The sequence below is a fragment of the Sminthopsis crassicaudata genome, chromosome 2 (assembly GCF_048593235.1).
Source record: "Sminthopsis crassicaudata isolate SCR6 chromosome 2, ASM4859323v1, whole genome shotgun sequence".
In the NCBI taxonomy this organism is placed as follows: domain Eukaryota; kingdom Metazoa; phylum Chordata; class Mammalia; order Dasyuromorphia; family Dasyuridae; genus Sminthopsis; species Sminthopsis crassicaudata.
This window is the reverse complement of record NC_133618.1, coordinates 448,374,763-448,387,209: the sequence shown is the minus strand read 5'-3', so window position 1 is coordinate 448,387,209 and position 12,447 is coordinate 448,374,763. Positions and strand designations below refer to the sequence as shown.

Below are 12,447 nucleotides of genomic sequence, written 5' to 3'. Positions count from 1 at the left end.
TGGCATACTGCCTGTAGAAAAAAACCTATTTTTTATGACATAGTAAGTCAGTGGCAAAAATGCAAACTCAGGTCAGCACAATAATAATAGTTATTATAGCATTTATATAGAGCTTTAATGTTTGCTGAATGCTTAACAAATATCTCATTTTAACATCACAATAATCCTGCAAGAAAGGTGCTGTTATTACCCCCCATTTTATAAATGAGAACTGAGGCAAAAAAGTAATTAAATGACTTGTCCAGAGCCATCTAACTAGGAAGAATGTGAGGTTGGATTCGAACTCAGGTCTTCCTAACTTCAGACCTAGTGCTTTTATCAGCTGTGCCTTTCCTAGAATCAGGTTTTCTTTCTCTAAACATGTATACTTTTCTTTTTAGGTCATTGAAGTATTGATTCGGTCTGAGGAAGGGCTACCAAGAGATACAGTAAAGCACCTTAACAGCATCGAAGAACAGATTCTGGAAAGTTTAGCATGGAGCAATGATTCTGCATTGTGGGATGCTCTCCTCATTTCTGAAAATAAAGTTCCTACTTGTGAAGAAGTAAGTTAGGTTAAGGCGGGGTTTGCATCTCTATGCTTTTGCTTATCCCATTCTCTGTATCTGGAATTACCCCCCCCCTTACTATTTTTATCCGTTAAAAGATTATCCATTCTAAAGTTAAAATTAATAATATTAATAATAATCTCTAGCATTTATACAGCAATTGAAAATTGAAATAGCACTGTAAACAAAAGTTATCTTAGTTTTTTTTTTGTAATTTATTATTTATTATTGATATCCTTTTCTTTTTAAATTTTGATTTCCAAATTCTCTCCCTCCCTTCTATCCATCCTTTACCCACAGAGAAGGCAAACAAAATGATATCAATGAAAATATAAAATCATGTAAAACGTATTTCCTTGTTAGCCATATCACCTAAAAAAAGTAAAAAGAAAAAATAAAGTGAGAAAATCATACTTAAATTTTCTTACAGTTCACAATACATTAGTTCTCTTTCTGGATGTAGAAAGCATTTTTTCATCATGATTCCTTTGGAATTATTTTGGTTCATTAGATTGATCAAAATAGCCAAATCTTTCACATCACAACACTGCTATTACTGTGCACAATGATTTCATGATTCTTCTCACTTCACTTTGTACTTGTACATATCTTGTCATGATTTTCTGAAACTACCTTTGTAATCTGTTCTTACAGTACATGTGCTACAACTTGTTTAGTTATCTCCCAATTAATGGGCATCTTTTCAATTTCCAATTCATTGCCACCACAAAAAGAACTGCTACTAATATTTTTGTAAACATAGGTCCTTTTCTTTTTTTTTCTTTTTTTTTTTTTTGACCTTTATGAAGTACGGACCTTGTAGTGATAATACTGGATCAAAGACTATGCACAGTTTTATAACTGTGTGCAAGATGTTCCTCCGAATGGTTGGACAATTTACAACTCTACCAACCACATTCTATCAGATAATTCAAATTCTGCCTCAAGACATTTCCTATTGTATGACTCTAGACAAGTTAATTAATCTCTGCTTCAGTTTTTTTAATTGTAAAATAGATAATATACCACCTACCTCACAGGGTTGTTGGAAGGATCAAGTGATAAGGCACTGTAAAGTGCTTGGTACAGTGCCTTATACATATTGATACTGAATAAATGCTTATTCCCTTCCATTCTTCCTTGAAGTCTTCCTTGATTTAAGGTTTTTCTTTTCCTTTCCTCCTACTCCCAGGCCCCCTATAGTTTTTGTTTACATCTTTATATAGTCAGCATGTTTGATGTGTAATGGACATTTATTTGCTTATTTGAAAGCTCAAGGCTTTGTCCCAGAAGTATTTGAAATCATAAGGAAGTACTATATAGAGAATCTTGGCTCAGGGTGAGGAGGACCCTGAATTCAAATATGGCTTCAGACACTTGGCAGCTGTGTGATCCTGGGCAAGTCTCTCAACTTTTGTATGTTTTAGTTTTCTCATGACTAAAATGCACACATAGTAGCATTTACCTCCCAGGGTTATGAGGGTTAAATGAGATAATATTTGTTAAGTGTTTATCACAGTATCTGGCACATAGTAGACATTTAAATGCTTGTTCTCTTCCCTCCCATTCAATTCTGGGCTCCGTTAATTACCATCTAATTTTTTTTTTTTCTTTTGTCCAAGGGAGACGTGTACAAATAGAATAATTCAATGGCATATCCATCTAGGAGTGTGTCATGGACTACACAATAGAATTCTCCATTTATTTTGTTTATAGATTATAAAAGGAGTAACACTTTAATTATAAGCTTTATTGATATACTATTTTAAAAATTATACATACCATATGGTCATATGCAAAGTACACATTTTGTTGTTGTTTTATGATTTGAGATACTTAGTAACTGATTTCTCCTTTATGCTATCACATTCCCTTTTCTTTCTCCTCCTTTTATTTTTATTTTGCTTCATCGGAATTCATCTGCTTCCATTCTCCCACTTTTGGAATTTCCCCTAACATTTATTTGACCAGTGAAGACTCATAGAAGCAACTTGGCTTTTTCACAATTTCCTATGTTTTGGGATCTTTGGATTCTGTCCAATCCTCAGCTTATCTACTCGGAAAGGGAGACTTACAGAAAACGGAAAAAAGTCAAGGGAAAAAAAAAATCATTTGAGGGGGTAATGCTTGCCTCTTAAAATTTATCCTAAGCAAATTTTTGTTTTGGATTTTTACAGGTTATATTTCCTAATAACTTGGAGACAGGAAATGTTCAAGGTCATCTCCCAATGATGCCATTGTCTCCCATAATGCACCCTCGTGTAAAAGAAGTTAGGACTGACAGTGGGAGTCTTCGACGGGGTAAGTTCACAGTTATATGGTTATGTAATTTCAAGAAGGTATCTAAGATTTTTTTTTTTTTAAGATTTTTAAGGTTGTATATTGAATAAAACTCTATCCATATATGGTTTTTAATGGGAAAGTTAACTTAGAAATTCTGTTTTTCCAAGTCTATCAATATAAATTTCCTAATTTTTAAGAATTCTTAATAATTGTAAATTTATCTCTTTTTTTTGGTAAATCATTTCATTTTGTATTCTCTTTTATTGTTTATTCTTCGTGAATGGGGTTTTGAAAATTTTGTATTTTCATTTCAATTGCATGTCAGAGAATTTAGCAAATAAATAGTTACTTTGTCCCAATTACTTCATATCTCTTGAGTCTCAAGGCCATGCAGATAGCCACTTTACCAGCCCAAGACATTAATAGACTCAAATGGCAGCTGCCTTACAGACATCTGCCTTATTAGTTGGGCAGCTTCTGGAAATAGTGTCCTTTTGGATGCTCCAGCAACAGGGGCTCACGGCGTGATTGTTCTTGCCTGCTCCAAATTTCACAACTGATGTAAACAGCACACAATCATGTGTGTCAGTCATATTTTTTAAAATCTTTAGTTTTAGGGGCAGAGTCAAGATGACAATGAGAAGGTATCAACTCATCTGCGCTCTCCCCAAAACTCCCCCAAACACCTTTAAATAATACCATAAAACAATTTCTGGAATAGCAGAACTACTTAGTGGAACACAGTCCAACAGAAGCCAACCCCATCCCTAGAAAACTAAGAGCAAGCCTTTGGTAGTCTTTGAATCAGTAGCAGCAACAGCTGCTTCCAGAACTCCAGTTCAGGCCATTCCCCGAGTAAGGAAGTTAAGCAACTAATTAGAAGGAGATTACAAGAGTCTCTTTGCTAGCACTGAAGCAGGATTTTGTTGCTTTACCCATACTCTGATCTGGGTTACCATCCTGGGTGTCTGTCCCAAGGCGAAGAACAGCACTAGTTTGCCAGAGCTTGTAGTCTGCAATAGAGTGGAGACCCTCCTCATAGTTTTTGAACAGAAAAGAATGCTTGTGGTCACTTGTTGACCAGAGCACAGGCCAGAAGTATAATAAACACACCTCTCCTTAGATCATGCCACTATGGAAGAAGTGAAAACTTTAAATTTCTTAGAAGTATCTCTGAAAACAGCTGCATAAAACCCCTGAAGCTTGGGACAATGCACTCTCTACCCAAGAAACAGACCTTACATTATCAGAGAGTTAAAAGTTAAGAAATGGGCTGGGAAAATGAGCAAACAACAGAAAAAAATGCTCTCCATAGAAAGGTACTATGGTGACAAGGAAGATCAAAACATACATTCCCAAGAAGATAACAAAGTCGATAATCCTACATCCAAAGCCTCCAAGAAAAATATGAATTGGTCTCTGGCAATGGAAACACTAAAAAAAAGATTTTGAAAATGATATGAGAGGTAGAGAAAGAGTAATGAATAATGTAAGAAAATCATGAAAAATGAATCAACAGCTTGCTGAAGGAGACCAAAAAAAAAAAAAATTAAAGAAAATAACACTTTAAAAAAACAGACTAGACCAAATGGGAAAGATATAAAAAGCCAATGAAAAGAATGCCTTAAAAAACAGAATTAGTCAAATTGAAAGAGAGGCACAAAAATTCACTTAAGGAAAAACTCCTTAAAAAGTAGAATTGACCAAATGAACTGAAGAGAAGAATTCCTTAAAAGTTAGAATTGAGCATGACATTAATGACTTTATGAAAAATCAAGAAACAATTTTAAAAAGGAATGAAAAGAGAACTATGTGAAATATCTCATTGGAAAAACAACCAACCTAGAAAATAGATCCAGGAAAGATAATTTAAAAAATTATTGGGACTACCTGAAAATCATGATCAAAAAAGAGCCTAGAATCATCTTTCAAGAAATTAATAAGGAAAACTTTCCTGCTATTCTAGAGCCAGAGGGTATAATAGAAATTGAAAGAATGTATGATCACCTTCTAAAAAATATCCCAAAATGAAAATTCCCAGGAGTATTATAGCAAATTTAGAGCTCCCAAGTTAAGAAGAAAATATTGCAAGCACCTAAAAAAAACCAATTTAAATAACTTGATGCCACAATTAAAATTACACAAGATTTAGCAGCTTCTACCTTAAAGGAATAAAGGGCTTAGAATATAGTATTCCAGAGGGTAAAGGAGGTAGAATTACAACCAACAAACACTTACCCGGCAAAACTGATACAGTCCTTCAGGGAGGAAAATGGATGTTGAAGGAACTAGAAGATTTTCAAAAATTCTTGATGAAAAGACCAGAGATGAATAGAAAATTTGACTTTCAAATTTAAGACTGAAGAGAACTATAAAAAGGTAAACAGGAAAGAGAAATCATTAGGGACTTAAGATTTAACTATTTACATTCCTACATGGGAAATTGATACTAAGAATTCATAAGAACTTTTTCATTTTTAAAGGAATATCATTCATTTCATTTTATTTATTTATTTTTATTAATTTTTATAATTATAATATTTTCTTTGACAGTACATTTTCATAGGTAATTTTTTTTTTTTACAACATTATCCGTTGTACTCCCTTCTGTTCCAAATTTTTCCCCTCCTTCCCTCCACCCCCTCCCCTAGATGGCAGGCATTCCCATACATATTAAATATTTTATAGTATATGCTTGGTACAATATATATGTGCAGAATTGAATTTTGTTGTTGTTGTTTCAAAGGAAGAATTGTATTCGGAAGCTAAAAATAATCTGGGAAGAAAAACAAAACAAAACAGTGCTCACAGTTTATACTCATTTCCCAGTGTTCCTTTTCTGGATGTAGCTGATTCTGTCCATCATTGATCAATTGGAATTGGATTAGCTCTTCTCTATGGTGAAGATATCCACTTCCATCAGAATACATCCTCATACAGTATCATTGTTGAAGTGTATAATGATCTCCTGGTTCTGCTTATTTCACTCAGCATCAGTTGATGTAAGTCTCTCCAAGCCTCTCTGTATTCCTCCTGTTGGTCATTTCTTACAGAACAATAATATTCCATAACATTCATATACCATAATTTATCCAACCATTCTCCAATTGATGGACATCCATTCATTTTCCAGTTTCTGGCCACTATGAAAAGGGCTGCCACAAACATTTTGGCAGATACAGGTCCCTTTCCCTTCTTTAGTATTTCCTTAGGATATAAGCCCAGGAGTAGCACTGCTGTGTCAAAGGGTATGCACATTTTGATAACTTTTTGGGCATAATTCCAGATTGCTCTCCAGAATGGTTGGATTCTTTCACAATTCCACCAACAATGTATCCCAGTTTTCCCACATCCCCTCCAACATTCATCGTTATTTGTTCCTGTCATCTTAGCCAATCTCATTCATTTCATTTTAAAAGGAGTATCTGTAAACAGAGTTCAATATAAAGAGATGGTATTAAAAAAACAAAGATAAGAGGTTGAGAAGAATGGAATAAATTATCTCACATAAAAGAGGTAAAATAAGCTTTTATAGTGAAGGAGAAGAGGGAGATAAGGGATACTGAGTGAACTTGATTCTCATCAGAACTGGCTCAAAGAGGAAATAATATATACACTCAATTGGATATGGAAATCTATCTTACCCACCAGGTAGGAGGGGAAAAGATAAGAAAAAGGGTAGGGGGACAGGTAGGTGGCACAGTGGATAGAGCACCAGCTTTGAAGTGAGGAGGACCTGAGTTCAAATCTGGTCTCAGACAGTTAACACTTCCTAGCTGTGTGCCCTGGGCAAGTCACTTAACCCCAATTGCCTCAGCAAAAAAACCCAAAAAAACAAAAAGGGGGTAGGGGAAGAGAAAGGACAGATTGGGAGAGGGATTAGTCAGAAGCAAAACATTTTTGAGTAATGACAGAGTAAAAGTAGAGCAAAATGGAAGAAATAGGATAAGGAGAAATACAGTTAGCAGTAGTAACTGTGGGGAAAAAAATTAAAGAAAGTTTCTCTGATAAAGGTCTCATGCCATGAACTGAGTCAGTTTTATAAAAATAAAAGCCATTCCCCAATTAATATATGATCAGAAGATATGAACAGTTTTCAGATGAAGTAATCAGTGCTAGCTATGGCCATATGAAAAAACTGTTTTAACTCACTATTGATTGGAGAAATGCAAATGAAAACAATTCCAAGGTCCTGCCTCATACCTATTAAATTAGCTAATAGTACAAAAAAGGAAAATGATAAATGGTGGAGGGAATGTGGGGAAAATGAAACATTAATGCACTCTTGGTGAAATTATGAACTGATTAAACAATTCTGTAAAGCAATTTGGAACTATGGCCAAAGGGCTATAAAATCATGCATATGCTTTGACCTAATAATAGCACTACTAAGTCTGTACCCCACAAAAGATAAAAAACTAAAAAGGAAAAGGACTTATGATAGTTTTTTTCCTAGTGGCAAAGAATTGAAAATTGAGAGTATATCCAAAAGTTGGGGAACGATTGAACAAACTGTGTTCTGTGATTTTGATAGAATACCATTGTGCTATAAAAAATGATGAGGATGCTCTCAGAAAAATCTGGAAAGAGTTCCATGAGCTGATGCAAAGTGAAATTACTGTGTACAAAGTAACCAATGTTGTAAGATGATTTCTGGGTTGAACTTGGCCATTTTCAGCAAAACGGTGATCCAAAACAACTCTGATGGACTTAAAATGAAAAATGTTATCCATCCCCAGAGAAAGAGTTAATGGTTTCTGAATACAGATTGAAGTATACTTTTTTTACCTTCTTTTTCTTGAGTGTTTTTTTTTTTTTAAATTTTTGGCCTGTATTTACTTTTACAACATAACTAATACGGAAATGTTTTGCATAACTACATATGTAGTGTATAATTTGTTTCAAATTGCTTGCCTTTGAAATGGGGGTTCAAGGGAAAGAATTTGGAACTCAGAGAGTTTTAAAAACAAACATTAAAAATTGTTTTTCATTTTAACTAGAGAAAAATAAAATACTAAATGTATTCAGAAAAATTGGTAATGCCTTTTCAGAACCATTAAAAAAAAGTTTCAGCTTGGATCTAATGTATCAAGGAGTCTTGTGGGAATGCAAGGAACTTTAATAGGGATCATTTCCATCCACCAAATCTTATAGGAGTAAATTTACAACTATTGGGAATCAGCTAGAAAGAATGGACTAGTGGTAAATTCATACTGTTTCTCAATGCCAGAATGGAGTAGTACTTCATTTAGCATCAGTTCATGTAAATCTCTCCAGACCTCTCTAAAATCCTGCTGATCATTTCTTAGAGAACAATAATATTCCATAACATTCATATACCATAACTTATTCAGCCATTCTCCAACTGATGGGCATCCACTCAGTTTCTAGTTTCTTGCCACTACAAAAAGGACTGTCACAAACATGTTTGCACATCTTTAGGATATAATCCCAGTAGAAACACTGCTGGACCAAAGGGTATGCACAGTTTGATAGTCCTTTGGGCATAGTTCCAAATTACTCTCCAGAATGATTGCTTCAGTTCACAACTCCATCAGCAAAGTACTTAGGGGACTCATAATTTTTTTAGGCATGTATGCAAATGCTTTTTAAAAAATGTTTTGGATTATACTTTTTTCTTTGTTATAAATACTGACTATGAATTTCCTTCTTCCCATGTTCCAAAGCTCCTGCTCAAGTGATTGTATATGCTCTAGTCATTCATACTTTACCTTTCTTCTGCTAATGGTAAGGCTCTTTGGAGAAGTCTTCTATATTCCAATGCCATGAGAAATACCATCCCTTCAGGGATTAAAAAAACAGGGTGAATGAGGACTTTAGTCTTAGTTCCTTTAACTGTTTCACTGTAATTGTTAGTTTCCTTCAGAATTCAATTCAAGCATCCATATTAAGACTGCTGATCTCAGATCAGCTGTTAGTGCCTTCTCCACTAAAACTGCCTTGTAATGTACTTTGTTTATGTTTAATTATGCATATCTTGTTTCCCTTGTTAAGCTTTTTTAATATACTTGAGGGAAGAAACTATTTCATTTTTAACTTTGTATCAGAATGATGGGTATATAATTGTTGCTTAAAAATTTTCTTGTGGATTGACCTCAGGAGTGAATAGTGTTAAAGGGCCCTTGAACTTGTCCTTTTGAGTTGCTACATTTTTCAGAAACACTGGACTCAGAGTATGCAAGAGACCTTAAATGTGTTAAGAATGATGTTGCCTTTTACCTCACCTCAGGTTGATGTGACTTGTGTCCCAAGCTGAAATTGGGTGGGCATTTGAGATCCTCCTATACAAGCAGACCATCATATCTTTATAGACTAGCAATGAAAAAGAATGCTGTTTTTGTCATCTTATTTTTTCATGATTTGTCCTATTCTGCCACTCTCATTTAGGTGGAGATTTCTGTTTCTCCTCTTTTCTTTGTTGCAATTTCATAAACATAAAAGCTTCTGTTTGGGTTGTGAACTTTTTGTGCATGTTTAGGGTACCATAGACATGTTCATTTCTCTTGTACTAAACCTAATTTTTCATGTAACTTGTGAAATGTTTGCCTATTGTCAATAGGAAGGACTTAAACTAAATTTGGGCTGATCTCTCTCCCTTTTCTTTCTTTCACTCCTTTCTTAGTGAAGGAAAGATGGAGAGAGTAAAGATCAGATTATCTCTTCAACTCATTCCTCCTCATATTCTACTGTCCTTATGTTCCCTGTATTTCATGGCCCTTCTCCATAGGTAAATAATTAAGGAGGCAGGGGCACACTAGGTAGATGTATTTGAATGTTTCAAGTTGTTTAATTTCTTTTTTTCTTTATATTTAGATATGCAGCCATTATCTCCAATATCTGTTCATGAGCGTTACAGTTCTCCAACTGCAGGAAGTGCTAAGAGAAGACTTTTTGGAGAAGATACTTCCTCAAAAATGTTTGTGGACAAAACCACAACAGAAGGAACCAAGTTAAAAATTGCTCCATCTTCAAGCATTATTGCTGAAAATGTATCTGTTTTACCTGGACAGAATCTTCTAACTATGACATCAGCTGCAGTAACAGGAACAACGGGACAAAAAGTTACAGTTCCATTGCATGGTAAAAACCTTTTTAAGTTTATTTACATTGAAGTAAGAATATGAAAAATGAGTGGTCCACTCAGCTCAGTTTAATGTTCTAACATTGGTACCAAAAATACATTGTGAAAGCCAGTTATTGACTGTATATTCACAGGTAGGTTATTTTACTTTCTTAGTCCTTGGTTTTCTTGAAAAAGCTGGTAGGATTGTACTTAATGGCTTCCAGAGCTCTTTTCAATATGAAACTTTATAACCCTAAATTGGAACATGCTAATATTGTTGAAATTAATTAGTATTATTAAAATTATTCTCTTGAATGTCTCCAAGGTTTTTGAAGCTGGAAGGGACCTTATTTTACGTATTAGAATTTTTTTTTTCCTATTGCTTGCAAAATTTTCTCTTTGATCTGGGGATTTCAAAATTTGGCAATAATATTCCTGTGTGTTTCTCTGTGAGGTGGCGATCATTGGATTTTTTCTATTTCTACTTTCCCTTATGTTCTATTACTCCAGGACAATTTTCTTGGATTATTTCCTGCATTATTGTGTCATCTTCTCTTTTTGGTCCCAATTTTCTGGCAGTCCAATTATTCTTATTTTTCTCTTCTTAATCTGTTCTCCAGATCTGTTATTCTTCTTATGTTTCACATTCTGTTTTATTTTCTCATTCTTTATAATCTGTTTTATTTCTTGGTCTCTCATAGCTTCACTGGCTTCCTCTTGCCCAATTCTAGTTTTCAAAGAATAATATATTAATATATATATTTATTTTGCTTTTCTTTTCTTTTTTTTTTTTTTAACATGATATATGCATGGATAATTTTTCAGCATTGACAATTGCAAAACCTTTGGCTCCAATTTTCCCCCTCTTTTCCTCCCCCTCCCCCAGATGGCAGATTGACCAATATATGTTAAATATGTTAAAATATAAGTTAGATGCAATATATGTACACATGTCCATACAGTTATTTTACTATACAAAAAGAATTGGACTTTGAAATAGTGTACAATTAACCTGTGAAGGAAATCAAAAATGCAGGCAGACAAAAATAGAGGGATTGGGGTTTCTATGAAGTGGTTCATACTCATTTCCCAGAGTTCTTTCACTGGGTGTAGCTGGTTCAGTTCATTACTGCTCTATTGGAACTGATTTGGTTCATGTCATTACTGAAGAGAGCCACGTCCATCAGAATTGATCATCATATAGTATTGTAGTTCAAGTATATAATGATCTCCTGGTCCTGCTCATTTCACTCAGTATCAGTTCATGTAAGTCTCTTCAGGCCTTTCTGAAATCATCCTGTTGGTCATTTCTTACAGAACAATATTATTCCATAATATTCATATATCACAATTTATTCAGCCATTCTCCAGTTGATGGACATCCACTCAGTTTCCAGTTTCTGGCCACTACAAAGAGAGCTGCCGTAAACATTCTTGCACATACAGGTCCCTTTCCCTTCTTTAAGATTTCTTTGGGATATAAGCCCAGTAGTAACACTGCTGTATCACAGGATATGTACAGTTTGATAACTCTATAAGTATAGTTCCAAATCGTTCTCCAGAATGGCTGGATGTATTCACAATTCCACCAACAATGTATCAGTGGCCCAGTTTTCCCACATCCCCTCCAACATTCTCCATTATCTTTCCCTGTCATTTTAGCCAATCTGACAGGTATGTAGTGGTATCTCAGAGTTGTCTTAATTTGCATTTCTCTGATTAATAATAACTTGGAGCATCTTTTCATATGGCTAGAAATAGTTTCAATTTCTTCATCTGAAAATTGTCTGTTCATATCCTTTGACCATTTATCAATTAGAGAATGGTTGATTTCTTATATATTAGAGTCAATTCTCTATATATTTTGGAAATGAGGCCTTTATCAAAACCTTTGAATGTAAAAATATTTTCCCTGTTTATTGTTTCTCTTCTAATCTTGTCTGTATTAGTTTTGTTTGTACAAAAACTTTTCAATGTGATATAATCCAAATTTTCTATTTTGTGATCAATAATGTTCTCTAGTTCTTCTTTGATCATAAATTCCTTCCTCTTCCACAGGTCTGAGAGATAAACTATCCTATGTTCTAATTTATTTAGAATCTCATTCTTTATGCCTAGGTCATGAACCCATTTTGACCTTATCTTGGTGTATGGTGTTAAATGTGGGTCAATGCCTAATTTCTGTCATATATAATTTCCAATTTTCCCAGCAGTTTTTATCAAATAGTGAGTTCTTATCCCAAAAGCTGGGGTCTTTGGCTTTATCAAACACTAGATTATTAAAGTTATTGACTATTTTGTCCTCAAAGAATTATTTTCATCTTTGAGACTCTGTACTTCCTTTTCTAATTGGTTAGCTCTTTCTTCATAATCTTCTAGTGTAGGGGGCAGCTAGGTGGGGCAGTGAATAGAGCACCAGCCCTGAATTCAGGAGGACCCGAGTTGAAATCTGGTCTCACACTTAACACTTCCTAGCTGTGTGATCCTGGGCAAGTCACTTAACCCCAGCCTCAGGGGGGGAAAAAATTCCAT

At 34.4% G+C, this 12,447-nt stretch overlaps 1 protein-coding gene across 1 annotated transcript in view; it reads left to right on the top strand.

Moving 5' to 3' along the window:
• Positions 1-12,447, top strand: part of RBL1 (RB transcriptional corepressor like 1) — a 53,095-nt gene that overhangs the window by 25,560 nt on the left and 15,088 nt on the right. Inside the window, exons 13-15 of the mRNA XM_074292671.1 lie at positions 381-545; positions 2,726-2,849; positions 9,666-9,932. Coding sequence (XP_074148772.1) covers positions 381-545; positions 2,726-2,849; positions 9,666-9,932 — 556 coding nt within the window. The remainder of the gene's footprint in view (positions 1-380; positions 546-2,725; positions 2,850-9,665; positions 9,933-12,447) is intronic.